At 42.7% G+C, this 17,292-nt stretch overlaps 1 protein-coding gene across 1 annotated transcript in view; it reads right to left on the bottom strand.

Moving 5' to 3' along the window:
* Window positions 1-1,287: 1,287 nt before the first annotated feature.
* LOC100076162 (disintegrin and metalloproteinase domain-containing protein 28) overlaps window positions 1,288-17,292 on the bottom strand; it is a 36,959-nt gene continuing 20,954 nt past the window's right edge. Inside the window, exons 11-17 of the mRNA XM_029066365.2 lie at window positions 13,916-14,093; window positions 9,699-9,788; window positions 7,182-7,377; window positions 5,864-5,966; window positions 5,439-5,598; window positions 2,570-2,650; window positions 1,288-1,374 (exon numbers count right to left, since the gene is read on the bottom strand). Coding sequence (XP_028922198.2) covers window positions 1,288-1,374; window positions 2,570-2,650; window positions 5,439-5,598; window positions 5,864-5,966; window positions 7,182-7,377; window positions 9,699-9,788; window positions 13,916-14,093 — 895 coding nt within the window. The remainder of the gene's footprint in view (window positions 1,375-2,569; window positions 2,651-5,438; window positions 5,599-5,863; window positions 5,967-7,181; window positions 7,378-9,698; window positions 9,789-13,915; window positions 14,094-17,292) is intronic.

Here is a 17,292-nt window from a genome sequence, read left to right on the forward strand (position 1 = left end):
TACCCCAGTGCTTAGAGCAGTGCTCTGCACATAGTAAGCGCTTAACAAATACCAACATTATTATTGTCCAATCCAGTTTGCATTTTTCAACCCAAGTTCTTAGTTCAGTGATTGGCATGTAGTAAGTGCTCAACAAATACCGCAATTATTAAGTGGTCTGCACACAGCAAGCATTCAGGAAAAATCACAATGAATGATCATGGCATTTGTTGAGTGATGGGGTAGTTACAAGAAAATCAGGTCAGACATAGTCCCTGTTCCCTATGGGGCTCACAGACTAAGTAGGAGGGAGAACAGGTATTTAATCCCCAATTTACAGAGATGAAACAGGCAAAGGGAAGACACAGGGTCACACAACAGACAAGAATTGGAGCTGGATTCAGGCCCTTGCTCTTTCCACTTGGCCATGCTGTTTCAGTCTTATTGTAGGACATATATGACTGATGCTCTGTTCTGAACAGATATTAATGCCTGATTACTTTGGTGGCAAATGACTTATTCTGTGACTTCAGACTCAAGGAGTCTTGTGTGAGAGCCCTTCTAAAAGCCAGGGCAGAATACTGTTAGAACACACCTCCCTGAATATCAAAGGTGAACAAAACTTGCAGACTGCTAATGGTCAGCTGGAGGGAGGGAAGGAAGGGGGTAAGGACTGGCGAAGAAAACATGTTCTTGTCTTATGTGGGGCAGATGAAGGCTTCTCTCCCACTAGACTGTAAGCTCGCTGTGGGCAGGGATCAAGTCAACCAACTCTATTGTCTTGTACTCTCCAAAGTCCCTAGTTCAGTGCTCTGCACTCAGTAAGTGCTTAATAAATACCATTGCTTAACTGTTTTATCTTATACACACACATCAGCTTCGCTTACATGTCTAATTTTTGTATTCATATTAATGTCTGGCTCCCCCTCTAGACTGTAAACTCACTGTGGGCAGGGAATGTGCCTGTCACATTGTTACACTGTACTCTCCCCAGGACTTAAAACAGTGCTCTGCACACAGCAAGTGTCAATAAATCTGAGTAACTGAAATTAACTGTTGGACAGGAGGAGGAAAATAATGGAAAAATTTTCACCTGCATCTATGGACATGGCTTAGAGAAAGCTTCCTTAAAGACATCAGAGAAGAGGACTATCACTAGCATTTTCATCCAACAAGCAGAAGAAAGCATGTCTGCACATTCATGCTACAAAGGAAATCTATCAGGGGAAAAAGAGCTAGGCTTCCACCAAATCATCTTAAGGGCTTCCTTAACCTGTGGACCGTTGCTAAAGTATTGTAAAGGAAGAGCTACTCACTCATGACCACTGCAGTGTTTTTGCAGTCAGGTGGTGCCCATCCTTCTTCACACTGACACTTGAGCTTGTGGTTGCACACCTAGGAGAGGAACGGTCCTGGTCCGTCATTCCCACTGGGCCCAGAACAATATTGGAATCACCCATATCGACCCATAAGTGAAATCCTTTCTTAAAGGAGATCATCTCTCTCTATGTCTAAGGTGTAATAACGTACCCAAGAGAGTATCGTACTGGATAAACCACTGAGTTTGATCAACACATATTCATCAATCAATCAGTGAATGGTATTAATTGAGTGCTTACTGCGTGCAGAGCACTGGACTTAACACTTGGGAAAATAGGATTGTCTCTGTTGCCGAATTGTACATTTTGAGTGCTTAATAGAGAAGTAGCGTGGCTCAGTGGAAAGAGCCCGGGCTTGGGAGTCAGAGGTCATGGGTTCGAATCCCGGCTCTGCCACTTGTCAGCTGTGTGACTGTGGGCAAGTCGCTTAACTTCTCTGTGCCTCAGTTATCCCATCTGTAAAATGGGTATTAACTGTGAGCCTCACATGGGACAACCTGATAAGCCTGTATCTACCCCAGCAGTTAGAACAGTTCTCTGCACATAGTAAGCACTTAATACCAACATTATTATTATTATTATTAATACAATGCTCTGCACACAGTAAGTGCTCAATAAATACGATTGAATGAACGAATGAATTGGTTGACATGATCCTTGACCACAAAGAGCTTATAGTCTACAGCGGGAAACAGACATTAAAATAAGCTACAGATAGAGAAAATAGTAGAATATAAGCATTTTTACATAAGTGCTGTAGGGCTGGGGTGCGTATCAGTGTACTTAATGGGTACACGCCAAGTATAGAGTTGATGGTGAGTAGGGAAGGAAGTGAGACACGAGGGCTTAGTCAAGGCTTCAGAGGAGATGTGATTTTAAGAGGGGCAGTGAAGGTGGGAAGAGTGGTTGATTGTTGGATATGAAGGGTCAGGGAGTTCCAGGCTTGAGGGAGAATGTGGGGAAGGTGTCAGTGGTGGGATAGATGAGATTGAGGTACGGAGAGTACATTGGTGTTAGAGAGGCAGATTGTGCGGGAAGGACTCATTGGAAAGGGAGTGGTTAATGATGGCTGTCTGGGAGGGAAGAAGGGATGTTCATCCTGGAAAACCTTCACGTCTGACTTCTCACTTGATTCAGTACTGTTCAGGATGTCCATATGGTCCTCATTAGGGAAATGAAAGATTTTTATCATGCAAATAACCCAGTCTCACCGCATGCCCTTTACATTTGGAGGAGCAGTTGGCTGATTTGTAGGTTTTTGCTAAATCCACACATTCCCCATTGCTGCACACCTGGAAGGAAGGTGACAGAGATGAATGGATGAGGCAGAACCTTTCCTTAATTCAGTAAAATTGTGATTATGCATTTGCAGAATCATTTCCTACAGTAGATCGAAAGTCCCTTGAGCTGATAACAGTTTGGATGGTAACAGGCTTATTTTTTAACATGTATCCCAAGTGCTTACTGCATTATTCTGATGCTGTGAGTGTTCAATAGATACTTGCTGACTGACTAACCAAACGTGACAAGTTCGGGACCTAAGTGAGTTTCATTTTTATAAGGTTGGCAGATCATGGTTTAAATTTTGAGTGAGATCCTAAAAATTGAGTTCTTGATATTGCAAAAATTAAGTGGCAACCAGGGTCCTGCTTCTAGAAGCTAAGCCTACCATCTTCCAAGTGCATTTAGGTTTCCATCAAATATGTTTCGCACCAAGCAGGCAATAATGCTAGCCCTCTTTTCTACCTTGCTTGAGCTGCACATCTCAGAATATTGCACTCAGTCCTGATTCAAGAGAAAGTGAGACTTTCAAATTCCTATTGCCAGTGGTTAACCAAGGCCAGATCAATAACATTTGTTGCAAAGGGCCTGATTTTTCTCCCAAGCATCAGAAAATAAGCAGCAAATCTGGACTGAATTAAAATGCCCAGTGAATCAAACTACAAAACTTTGGCCATCTACCATGTGAGCTGCAAATGAACAGACAGCAGATAGAAGAAAAGCCACCTGGTCTCTTTTTAGGAGATGGGTTCTAATTCCAATTCAGCCTCAGGATTCCCTTTATAAAACTGGAATAGCCATTTTATGATGCAACAGAAACCATAAGAAAGTGAACAATTCTTTGGAGGAAAGTATATTCAATTAGTGGAAATATCCATTCTTTACCTAGCTTACCTAGATCTCTCTTTATCTCCTTTCTCTCTGCCTGGCCGAGGTTTTTCCATCCGCCTTCCTGTGCTTGCTGGTTTTTGTTTTTGTCAAGCTTTTTTTTTTTTTTTTTTTTTTTTTACTCATTTCACATTTGGTTTCTGGGGGTTTTTATCCCTTTAGGATTTTTGTTTTGTGCCTTGATTCTCCTCCATTTCTCTTTAGGAGTAGCGTTTGCTTTTCTCCTCAAATTAGCTCCAGCCTCATAGAACTTTGTAGTAGGCCACTGAGGTTTCCCTCTCCCAACACTTACATACATATCTGTAATTGATTTATATTGTCTGTCTCCTCCTCAAGACTGTAAGCCCTTGTGGGCAGGGAATGTGTCTATTTATTTTTATACTCTATTCTCCCAAGCACTTAGAAGAGTGCTCTGCACAAAGTAAGTGCTCAATAAATACAACTGGCTGACTGACTCCTTCTGTGGGATATTTCTGTTTTTGTCCCCTCACCTCCTTTCTCCCTTTTCTGCTTTCCTGTTACTCCCTTCCAACTGGCAACTGCCTTTGGCCCAGCAGCATCAAAGGATTATGCCCAAGACATAGTAGCAGCATGGTTAAACCAAATATCCAACCCGGCTACCATTTCTCCAAAGTTGGCCCAGACATGCTCTTGCCTTGGGCACAGCTGGGGCATAATAAGGAAAGAACAATTTGTTTTCAAGCCCCGGGCAGAGGCCCTCTCCCTCCCTGGTCCAGTGACTCTAGGAGAGAGCACATTTGCTTCCTCAGCTGTGGCAAGCTAACTACAATCCTTTCCCCAGACACATAAAATAACCCCCTCCCTAGCCATCCCCTCTGCCATCTCCTGCCTACTCACCCATCCTGCTCTTCAGAACCAGAAAACTCCGTGTGCCAGCGTGAAAGAAGAATGGGGGGAAAGACACCCTAGAGCTGCCAAAGCAGGATAGCATAGTCAGAGTACGAAAGAGCAGGATTCACAGAGGCTGGTCCTGCAAGCATGGTGGCTGTCACGGCCAGAAGCTGGACATGGGGCCAAAAACAGAGCTACCTTTTGACTTTTAGGCCCCAGCTGCCATGTTGGAACCACTGTAGCAGTGGAGCATCTGGGAGCCCTGGAAGGAGCAGAGAAGCAGCAGCAGCAAGAGCAGCAGCCAGGACATTCAGCGCAAGTTCCAATCATCTGGATGGTCGTCGAGGGGAACTGAGCCATGTGACTGGATCGTCACCTCCCCACAAGTCTGGTAGAAGTTTTAGTGGCGAAGTTTCTGTTAAGCACTTCCTTTGTGCCAAGCACTGTATTAAGCTCTGGGTTAGATACAAGCAAATCAAGTTGGACACAGTCCCTGTCCGCCGTGGGGCTCACAGTCTCAGTCCCCATTTTACAGATGAGGTTACTAGGCACAGAGAAGTGAAGTGATTTGCCCAAGGTCACACAGCAGACAGGTGGCGGAGCCGGCAATAGAACACATGATCTTCTGACTTTATTGTTGTGGAGGCATTGGATTGAAACAGCTGAAACCTCGGTGTCTCCCCAAACCCCAGTTTGTGTCTGAAATCCTGATCACCACCACCACTAACCATTATCATCGTATTTAACACTATTGAGCACCCACTTGGTACAGAGCCCCGAACTAGGGGTTAGCACCAAAGACACACCCACCCTCACCTATGTAGCCTACATGTTACCAGTGTGAACTGATTATTTCTTATCCTATTTTCTGTACAAAATAGTTCTTACTCTCAGGCAAGCCACAGAGCTGACAGGGAAAATATTCCCACAGGTTAATTGGTACTTGACTAACTATCCAGGATCCAATCATTTTACATTTCTCTTATGCCGCTACCGAATTATGGGGTGGAGGGATGGAAAAATTGAAATGTGGGTATACCTACTTACTACCCAACTTACCTTTTCAGCACCACATTTTGTCCCATTAGCCACCATGTCAATATTTTGGTCAGACTTTTCTGTATTAAAAGTTTTGCACGTCGTGAAAGTCATCACACTTCCTTCCCAGGTCAAACTATTTGACCCACCAGAGCAGAACAACTTCCCACACAGGTAGTGGCTGAGGAAAAGCAAGGAGGTTCTCAGTTGATACGGTCCATGAGTCAGCTCCTTTCAATGCTTGATTTTAACACATGTGCTTTACTCCCGACTCCAAAATTCATTTTTGCCAACTCAAAATGAGCCTGATTCTTACAACCAGAGGGGAGATTAGACTACATAAATAACCCAGACAGCTCTCCCCTAACTCATTCCCACAAACAAGCCACGGGAGAAGCACTTGGTCCCCGGATAGGTTGTGTCACAGCTGGGATGATTCCACTTACCCAGGTTGGCAGGGGACATAACTGTTGTTTATCTTTTTGCAGTGTCCATACATCAACCCAACCTTATTCATTTCATAGCATTTAGCATCAGCTGCCTTAACTCCTGGAACATGGAAAGTCATTTTTGAAGGAAAGAAATATGAGTTGAAATAGAATTAAAAGCATCTTTAAAATAAATGAAAACATACTCAGATATTGGATTGTCTAGTAAATGACACAATGGCCAGGAAACCTAGTATAGGAGTTGTATATCCTTAGGAGAGTTGAAATCAATATGCTGCCAAATGTTTCTACGGGCATATTAGTTCCTCTTTCCCAACTTTTTATTTTTCCCAGGACTTGCCAAGAACTTCTTTGGGATAGAAGGAAAATGAAAGGAAGATGGAGAGGAAGAAAATAAAAACTTCCCTCCGGTAACAATTCACTTAATCATCTTGGACCAATCTTGACTTGTTTCAGAGATTAATGGGATGGAGTGGCAGGAAGCAGGGTGAGAGGGAAGGGAGAACACAGCAGGAAATGAGTTGTAACTACCTGGCAATAATTGTCAGTAAATACTGGGAACACCAAAGAGGAAATGCTCCGATGCCTACTCCTTAGAGACAATTCTGTTTTCTGTAGTTTTTTTTTCCTTTGCCTTATACTTTTTACAAGGAGAGAGAAGTGAAAAGGGTGCCAGGTCTGAAAGTGATCATGCCACAGGGCCCAGGTTTTGTGCAGTCGGAACTGTGGTTCTTTCATTCAGTCATATTTACTGAACACTTACTATGTGCAAAGCACTCTACTAAGAACTCGGAAGCTCTTAATACAGCAATAAACAGTCACATTCCCTGACCACAATGGGCTTACAGTCCTGGGGGAGTAAGGAAGGGGGCCGTGGAGAAAGACATCAACAAAAATGAAATTACAGATATGTACCTAAATGCTGTGGGGCTGGGAGGAGGGAAGAGCAAAGGGAACAATTCAGGGCCATGCAAAAGGGAATGGGAGATGAGAAAAAGTGGGGCTTAGTCTGGGAAGGCCTCTTATGAGATGTCCCTTCAATAATGCTTTGAAGGAGGGGAGAGTAATCGCCTGTTGGATTTGAGGATGGAGGACGTACCAGGCAAGAGGCAGGGCGTGGTCCAGGGGTTGGCGATGAAGCAGGTGAGCTCAAGGCACAGTGAGAAGGTTTGCACTAGAGGAGAGATATGTGCAGCCACGTCGTAGAAGGAGAGAAGTGAATCCTACCTCTCTCCAGTTACAACTGCACATATAGGATAATTTACTACTACTGGTGTTGTCTTCAAACTCAAAGGTCACTATATTTATCTCTTACCTTCTCCCCAGATTGTAGCACATTGTTTCTGCAGGGTGGGGCATTTCCCCATAAAGCAGTAGCCTTTTCCGTTTTGGCAAGGAAATCCATTAACTTGATAGTTATCTACTGGACATTTTCTGGACTGGCCATCACACACCTCTGGTAGGTCGCAGTCATCTTTGACTGGTCTACACAGAGTTCCGGCCTTCCTAATCTGAAAGAAAGAAAGAAGATAAATCGGGAAAGTCAACTGATCCTTTTTCTGATTCATAATATTTACTGCAACAAAGTTCTGATTTGAGTCAAAAAGGAAAGTTGTTCTCAATTTACATGGTCCAATTAGCACTAAAAGTGGGTACCCACAAAACTGGGAGGGCAGATGGGGAAACTCAGTCTCAAAAGTTGCGACAAAACTGTGGATTGGATGAGACCACTAAAGCAGACAGCTCTTCAGCCTGGTGGGCAGCCATTGGTAAAGGGATTCTTTTCAATCAGTCAATCAATTAATCGTATTTATTGAGCACTTGTTGGGTGCAATCAATGAATGGCATTTATTAAGCAATTACTGTGTGCAGAGCACTGTTTCTAAGAGCTTGGGAGAGTACAGAACAACCCAGGTGGTAGACTTGTTTCCCACCATGAGGAGCTTTTAGTCTAGAGGGGAAGATAGGCATTATAATAATAATAATAATAATGTTGGTATTTGTTAAGCGCTTACTAGGTGCAGAGCACTGTTCTAAGCACTGGGGTAGATACAGGGTAATCAGGTTGTCCTACGTGAGGCTCACAGTTAATCCCCATTTTACAGATGAGGTAACTGAGGCACAGAGAAGTTAAGTGACTTGCCCACAGTCACACAGCTGCCAAGTATGGATAGATACATTTTCTCCAGAAGATGCTTTCCAAAGAGCAGGATAGCAAGAGGCAAGTGTGAAAGCAGATTCAAAACCTATGTGATGACAGCGCTTAGAACAGTGCTTGGCACATAGAAAGCACTTAGCACATAGTAAGTGCTTAACAAATACCATCATTATTAGTAGCAGAGCAAACAGTGCAGAAGGGAGTGTCTGTCACCCATCATTCTTTTCAGCCACATTTTCATGCATGACTAGAATTTCAATGTTAATAGTCACAAGAATTTTAATAGTAAAAATAATTGTGGTATTAGGATCGCTTCTCCTCCCAGAGGGCTTCCGAACTGGGCCCTCATCTCCCCCTATTCCTTATTCCTTCTGCATCACCTTTATACTTGTATCTGTACCCTTTGGGCATTTAGTATTCACCCCACATCAGCCCCACAGCAATTACGTACAAATCCATAACTTATTTATTTTAAAGTCTGTGTCCCGCTCTAGGCTGTAAGTTCTCTGTGGGCATGGAATGCGTTTACCACCTCTGTTGGACTGTGCTCTCCCAAGCATTTAGTACAGTGCTCTACACACAGTGAGCGCTCAATAAATACCACTGATTGAGTTGATAAAAGCTTACTTGGTGATAGCCTTACATTGTGTGAGCCCGTTGTTGGGCAGGGATTGTCTCTATCTGTTGCCGAATTGTACACTCCAAGCACTTAGTACAGTGCTCTGCACATAGTAAGTGCTCAATAAATACGATTGAATGAATGAGTGAATGAAGTGCCTGGTTAGGTAAAGAAGAGCAGTTATTGAATTCCTCTTTTATGAATGAGGAAACTGAGTCACCGAACCTAGCCAAGCATATAATAGTATTTATTGAGCACATAATGAGAAGCAGCATGGCCTAGTGGATAGAGCACGGGCCTAGGGATCAGAAGGAACTGGGTTCTAATCCTGGCTCCAACACTTGTCTTCTGTGTGACCATGGGCCACTTAACTTCTCTGTGCCTCAGTTACCTCACCTGTAAAAGGGGGATGAAGGCAGTGAGCCCCCTGTGGGACAGGGACTGTGTCCAACCTGATTAGCTGGCACCTTCCCCAGTGTTTAGTACAGTGTATGGCACAGAGTAAGCGCTTAACAAATACCATTTTTTAAAAAAAGTGGTGGAGACGGCTCTCAGACTCCTCCAGTGTCTCCCAGAAAAGCACTGTAGGATCCATCTCCTTCCCTCACAGCATGGAGGGTCCATGCGTACCAAGATAGACAGAAGGGATGCTTCCATGCATTCTTGGCCTTCTCCATACTGGCCTGAGACTTTGACCCAGTTTTGCGTATTGTTTGTGTTGCGCTTAAATGTTTCATCGCTCCTGATGTGTCTGTCTCCAGCCCTTCTGTCCATGTAAACATTTAGATTGTGACAGCCTGAGGGACAGAAACCCTATCAAATTATCCCCTATGTACTCTCACCCAGCATTTAGCATAATGCTCTGAACACAGAAATCACTTACTAAATACAATTACTCCTACTACTACTACTACTCTGCCTCCCATCCCAGGGCCGGGCTCTCACTATTAGGCCGTTCTGCTTCCCAGTCACCTTTGAAAATGAAGGATGTATAAATGTGCATTTAGATGCGGCTCAGTATGAATATTTTGAAAATGGATCACTAAAAGTCTCACTTGGCAATTTTCACAGCATTCGCCATCTGCGCATTGGCCTCCTGCTTTCAGTTTGCATGTTTTGGCAACACAGCAATTGTTGGTGCATTCCTTGAAAAGACAGAAAAGACAAGGCAGAGCTATGTTAGTGTTTTACTCCTGTCAGCACAATTCTTTAATTTGCTTCATTCCTGCCCTTGAGATATCTCTTGTGGAGCCTGAATTTCTTGTGAAAGAAACCAAATAGCTGAAAGTGGATCAGAAGAATGGAAATGGGAAGCCGGAGCAGTGAATTGAGCACTTGGGGGGAGTTCAAAAGAACAGAACCAGCAGACATATTCCCTTGCCACAAGGAGTTCACCATCTAGAGTTATTAATGTAAATCAATCAATCATATTTATTGAGCATTTACTAAGCACTTGGGAGAGGATAACACAATATCACAGACACAATCCCTGCCTCCAGTGAGCTTACAGTCTATAGAGGGAGACAGATATTAATACAAATGAATAAATTATATATATGTTTATATATATAAGCGCTGGGGGACTAAGGGAGGTGCTGAGTAAAGGGAGCAAGTCAGGGCGATGCAGAAGGGAGTCGGAAAAGAGGAAAAGACGGCTTAGGGAAGGCCTTTTGGAGGAAATGTGTTATTAATATAAATCATGGATATGTACGTAAATGCTGTGGGGCTGAATGTGACCTGAACATCCAGTGCTCAAAGGGTACGGATCCAAGTGCATAGATGACATAGAAGGGAGAGGGAGTTGGGGAAAAGAAGCACTGTGATCTACTAAACAGAGCATGGGCCTGGGAGTCAGGGTACCTGGGTTCTAATCCCAGCTCTATCACTTGTCTTCTATGTGACCTTGGGCAAATCACTTAATTTCTCTGTGCCTCAGTTACCTCATCTTTAAAATGGGGATTAAGATTATGACCCTTCTGTGGGACAAGATCTGTGTCCACCCTGATTATCTTGTTTTCACCCCAGTGCTTAGTACAGTGCCTGGCACATAGTAAGTGCTTAACAAATACCGTATAGAGGGCTTAATTGGTGAAGGTTTCTTGCAGGAGATGTGATTTTTAAGTAAGACTTTGAAGGTGGGGTGAGTGGTGATCTGGTGTATATGGACGGGGAGGGAGTTCCAAACCAGAGGAAGGATGTGGGAAGGGGGTCATTGGTGAGATAGATGAGATTGAGGCACAGTGAAGTGAGCAAGCTGCCACTAGAAGAGCAAATTGTGCGGGCCGGGCTGTGGTAAGAAATTGGTGAGATAAAATAGGATGGAGGCAAACTTATAGAATGCTTTAAGCCTTTTTAAAATACACTTTCTCCAGGAAGTCTTCCCCAATTAATTTACAGAGTCTCCAGTTACATCAGGAAGCACTTAGTACAGTACTCTGCACACAGTAAATGCTCAATAAATACGACTGAATGAATTTATATAAGTGCCGAGGCAAGGAATGAAATATACACTTGATTATATTTTCATTTATATATTACTTATATATTGAACTATTTTGTTTGTAACCATTTTCTGATTTATTCTTGTCCTTCTTTATGTTCCTGCTATTTGTAAAACATTTTGATCTATCTGAACATTCACTGGACTCTATGAGTTTTCTGGTGATCTTGTGTCTGGTTCTGTCGCACCAGGCCAAAGGGTTTAATAAACTGTTTTGCCCTCATTATTTTTTCATGGTATTTGTTAAGCTCATACCATGTTTCAAACACCATTCTAAGTGCTGGGATAGATAAAAGTTAATTAGCTCCGACACAGTCCCTGTCCTGCATGGGGTTCACAGTCTAAGTAGGAGGGAGAACAGGAGAACTGAGGCACAGAGAAGTTAAGTGACTTGCTCAAGGTCATACACCAAGCATTTGGCAGAGCCGGGGTTAGAACCTAGGTCCTCTAACTCCAAGGCCCATGCTCTTTCACCTAGGTCATGTTGCTTCTCATTGTGTGCTCAGTAAATAGTATTAAGAATGATACAAATCTTGCTTGAAATCCTACTTCTTCAAGGAAACTTTTCCCATTCCCTATGTTTCATCAACCCCAAAATCACCTTTAGTATTGATCATTTACACCCACCCTTCCCCACTGTCTATATATGTATATTTGATTTTTTCTGCATCTTATTTAAAAATCATTTTTATCTGCCTGTCTCCCTTATTAGGGGGTAAACTCCTCGAGGGCAGTGATAGAGCATGGACTTGGGAGTCAGAAGTACCTGGATTCTAAGCCCGGTTTTGCCACTTGGCTGCTGGGTCACCTTGTACAAGCCACTTAACTTCTCTGTGTTTGTTACCTCATCTGAAAAATGGGGATTAAGAATGTGAGCCCCATGTGGAACATGGACTGTGTCCAACCTGATTAACTTGTCTTTACCCTTGTGCTTAGTACAGTGCCTGGCACATAATAAGGACTTCACAAAAGCCACAGTTATCATTATTATTATTATTATTATACAGTATCTGGCACATAGTAAGTGTTTAACAAATAACAGTTAAAAAAAGGGCACTATGTATTCATTCATTCACTCATTCAATTGCATTTATTGAACACTTACTGTATGAGAGAGCACCATTCTAAGCACTTGGAAGAGTACAATACAACAATAAACGACACATTCTCTGCCCAAAATGAGCTTACTTTTATGTTTCTGGGTTACTCTTCCAAGTGTTTAGTGTCCATGTCAGTGAAGGCCACTGGATTTGATTAATTTCCTAGAAGGAGCAATTCCTAGTCTGATTACTAATTAATGCCCAGAGTGAAACAACCATCCCAGGAAGACCCAGGATTTGTGGACGCTTCTTTGGAACTTTCCCTGCCCCAGCAGTACTGTCCACGTGGAACCTAACAGAGCTAGGGTAAAACCTTAATGGAATATGAAAAGAGTTCATGCTGACAGCAATCAGGTGAATTCAGAGAGCAGCAGTCAGAGGAGTGCAGACTTGTCATTCAAGCTGATAGTGTCAAGCTAAATTTCCTTAGATTGCTGTTCCTCTGTGATTTAAGTGGCATTTCTGCATTCCTGCACTTCTGACTCACGAAACTGGAAGGGATGTTGAGAAATCATTTGGCCTCCAGGCAAGCAAACCATCCAGGGATGTTGAATATCTAGCCTTTCCTAAAAGGTTTCTAAGGATGGACACTCCACAATCTCTTTGGCATCTGGTTCCAGTGTTTTACACCTGAATAGACAAGTACTTTTTTTTACCACCAGCCAAAATCTTTCATTTAAGCCCATTCCTCAGTCCTCAAATAAATGGACTCCAATCGATCAATCAATCAATGGTATTGACTGCTATGTGCATAGCACTGTACTAAGCACTTGGGAGAGTACAATACAACAGAATTAGCAGACACATTCCCCGCCTACAATGAGCTTATAGTCTAGAGAGCAGCATCCTCCCCATAAAACGATCTCAATATATTTAAAATGAATCTTGAGTTGTCCTTAACTTTCTCTTCTCTGGGCTAATCTACCACAACTCCCTTAACTTTTCTTCACATAACCTGGTTTCTAACCCTCTAATCATTTCCGTCTCTCCTCCCTGAACCCTCCACAATTCCTTTTTCCAAAACTGGATCTAGGACTCAAGTTAAAAGAAGGCAGACCAGGAAAGTATCAGGTTTCCTTTCCAATCTTGGAATCAAACTTCTGTTACCCCATCCCAGCACTGGCACTTTTGAAAAAATTCCTGTCTGTATTCAGTTTCTGGTGAATTAGCACGCTTTTTGATGCAAAATTTGATGTCTACATTATCATTATTTGAGAGGCAGCATGGCTTAGTGGAAAGAGTATGCATCTGGGAGTCATAGGACCTGTGTTCTAATCCTGACTCAGCCAAGTGTCTGCTGTGTGACCTTAGGCAAGTCACTGCTCGGTGCCTCAGTTATCCCATTTGTAAAATGGGGATCAAGTCTTACTCCCTCCTACTTAGTCTGTATAAGCTCAATGAGGGACAGTGGCTGTGTCCAACCTGAATAATTTATATCTACCCCAGCACTTAGAACAGTGCTTGGCACATAGTAATCGCTTAACAAGTACCATTATGATTATTATAATTATTGTTATCATCATCAACAGTATTTTAGAGTGCCTTCTCTGGGAGGTACACATTACTAGACAAGGCTATTCTCCTGATGAAAAAGACTCACATACATAGATAGAAACTAGTTGTGAGTAGTGCCATCTTGGAATCTGAGGTATGGCCACATATTTGTAAATACCTTGGGAGTGCCACAGTCACAGTCTTCTCCAACTTCCAGAAGCAGGTTCCCACAGATTGGAGTTGATATTATATCTTTAGGATTTGGAGCTCTGATGATGCAGGCTGGTATTTTCCCACTAAGGAATCGCTTAAAGCTGAGCTGGCTACAAGAGCTGAAACCCCTGGGGATGTTATTGCTGAAGAAATAGAAAATGAGGAACATTATTATTTACTAAGTGCCAACTACATTCCAGAACAACCCTTCCCTTCTAGGATTTTACAGTTTGATCCCAGAAACAATTGCACTTTGATTTGCTCCCTTTACAGACTCCTCCCAGAGAATTTATGGACATATCTGTAATTTATTTATTTATATTAATGCCTGGTTCACCCTCTAGACTGTAATTTTGTTGTAGACGGCAACATTCATTCAGTCATTCAATAGTATTTATTGAGTGCTTACTATGTGCAGAGCACTGTATTAAGCGCTTGGAATGTACAAATCGGTAACAGATAGAGACAGTCCCTGCCCTTTGACGGGCTTACAGTCTAATCAGGGGAGACAGACAGACAAGAACAATAGCAATAAATAGAATCTAGATAGATAGAATGTAGATAAATAGAAAATAGAATAATAAACATCTCTACCAAATCTGTTCTGTTGTACTCTCCCAAGCACTTGGCACAGTGCTCTGCATACAGCACTCAAAAAATATCACTGATTGATTGATATAAAGTTGTCACATATACTGCTCCCCAATGGTTTCAATAATTAACCATTGCTAAAATATTTGTATCTGGCTCTTCTCTTAATTTTCCTTTGTTTCTCTGCTATTATTTCTTTGTCGGGTTGGCGACTGAATTATAGTTAGGGCCGCTGGCCAAAAGCCACTTTACAAGTGTTACAAGTACCACTTTACGGTGCTAACTAACACTGACCAATCCACTGCAACTGAAGCAGAATGAAAGATGCATGCAAATTAATCCAGATAATTTCCTCCAAACTTGAGTTTGCTTGGATTGTGGAGAGCTGGACAGTGTATATTGATGATACAGATATACCCTCAGTACTGAATGACCACAATACAGAAAATTTTGAGCTACACCATACACTTATTGCTGACAAAGCCCAGGATCCTCAAGCCCTATGCCTACATCCTGCCTCTGGGCTGGAACGCCCTCCCTCCTCAAATCCAACAGACAATTACTCTCCCTCACTTCAAAGTCTTACTGAAGACACATCTCCTCCAAGAGGCCTTCCCTGACTAAGCCTTTCCTCTTCTCCCACTCTTCTGCAGTAAGCACTTAACAAATACCACAATTATCAAGCTTTTAAGAGCTCAGGCTTCTGCAGACTACATCAGCCGCCAATACCATTTCCATGGAGATGGTTAATCCTCCCCACCCCGCCCCTGCAACCTACTGAAGGGAGGGAGAGGAAAGAAGGGAAGGATATAAGGATATCACCAGCTGTGTTGGGGAACTGGAGCTTCCGGAAAGCCAAGCGGGGACCCAACTTTATTGTCCGTGGAGCCTGGGAGTTGGGGCTAGAGATCAGAGCCAGACAGAACAGGGAGGCAGCAGGGCCAATGAGAGCTGCCTTTCTGCCCCTTTAGGAAAGCACCCTGTGCTGAGGCCCAGGTGTCTGATCACTGGGAAAGGAACACTGAGAACATTTCCTTTTCTCCTGCTAGCAATAGCTGTGTGGAAGGACTTGAAGGAGGTTGCACAGATTAACCCCCCCAAAATACTGGGGCCTGAGAGAAGGTAGGGAGAAAGGGGTGAAGGGGGGTAATGTGTGTGTGAGAGACACGGGGGACCCATTCCCGTATGCGTCACTCTGACTTGCCCCCTTTAATCTTCCCCCCTCCCAGTTCCACAGCACTTATGTACAGATCTGTGATTTATTTATATTAATGTCTGTTTCCCCTCTAGACTGTAAGCTCATTGTGGGCAGGGAATGTTTCGGTTTATTCTATTGTACTCTCCCAAGCACTTAGTACAGTGTTCGGCACACAGTAAGTACTCAATAAGTATGACTGACTGACTCCAGGGTCAAAAAATTCCCTAGGAATATTGGAGGGGCGGCAGGGAGGGATCAACAGCGCAACTTTCAGATTCCTGTAGGACCTGATCTTTATACTGGGGCTGGCTCTCGATAGGGATACTAACAAATTACAATGAAGTCGCTGGGAAAACATAAGCTGTAATACAACGGTTCACAACACACCCACATTTTTGAGAAACAAATTTCAAATATATCGGGGTTATGCCTGTACGGTTCCTTTTTTAAAACTTATTTACAGTATGATTTAAAACTTGTGCACATTATTTTAATGTAAAAACAGTCCTGCCCCATTGCAGCAAGTCTAATTCTACAGCCAGGAAAATTGAGATATATATTTGGGGAAAATATCTGGCTTGGGGTCTCATTGCAAACTGGGGTGTGAAATCCAGGAATTATTTCCTTCTTTTCTCAATGAATATAATTTCCAGTCGATCACTCAATAGTTCTTATTGAGTGCTTACTATTACCTTTACAGCAATCAGCGCTTAGTACAGTGCTCTGCACACAGTAAGCGCTCAATAAATATGATTGAATGAACAACCTTGCTACTATTACCATTACAATGCTACTTCAACAGCAACTCTACTATTCCTCCTGCAGTTACCACTTCCTTTTCACCGTAACTTGATCCTTGCCTACCTCCAGGAACTTTTTATCAGGGAACCCCAGCCCCAGAGTCCCGCTTCCCTCCAAGAGGCCTTCCCTGACTAAAATTTTATTTATTTATTTGTTTATTTATTTTTGATGATATTTGCTAAGCATTTACTACATGGAAGGCACTGTATTAAGTGCTGAGATAAATACAAACTAATCGGGTTGGACGCATTCCCTGATCCACATGAGGCTCACATTCTTAATCTCCATTTTACAGATGAGGTAACTGATGCACAGGGAAGTGAAGTTCCTCATCCAAGGTCACACAACAGAGGAGTGACAGGGATGGGATTAGAATCGAGATCCTCTGACTCCCGGGCCCTCAATCTTTCCACTAGGCCACGCTGCTTCTGTACTTTATTGAGCGCTTGAAACAGTAATAGGTGTGCCAAAAATAATTTATTGATAATTCCTTACCTGAAAGACAGTCACCCACAATTCCTGCCTGATCATCTTGCTTTCTCCCTCCATGTTGTTATGAACAAAGAAATATATCTTCTCCATAGGTTTGAATTTTTAGCCTGAATATATCAATACTCAGGATCAGAAATCTGCCTTTAACTGTTAGTAATTTGTGAACTAGCAATATTGCATTGTCAGTGAGATTTTTAAGTAAATGCCAATGGATTATCCATGAAAAACAGGGGGAAAAATGTATAAGTGTAATAAAATTA

Source organism: Ornithorhynchus anatinus, chromosome 5 (genome assembly GCF_004115215.2).
Source record: "Ornithorhynchus anatinus isolate Pmale09 chromosome 5, mOrnAna1.pri.v4, whole genome shotgun sequence".
Classification (NCBI taxonomy): domain Eukaryota; kingdom Metazoa; phylum Chordata; class Mammalia; order Monotremata; family Ornithorhynchidae; genus Ornithorhynchus; species Ornithorhynchus anatinus.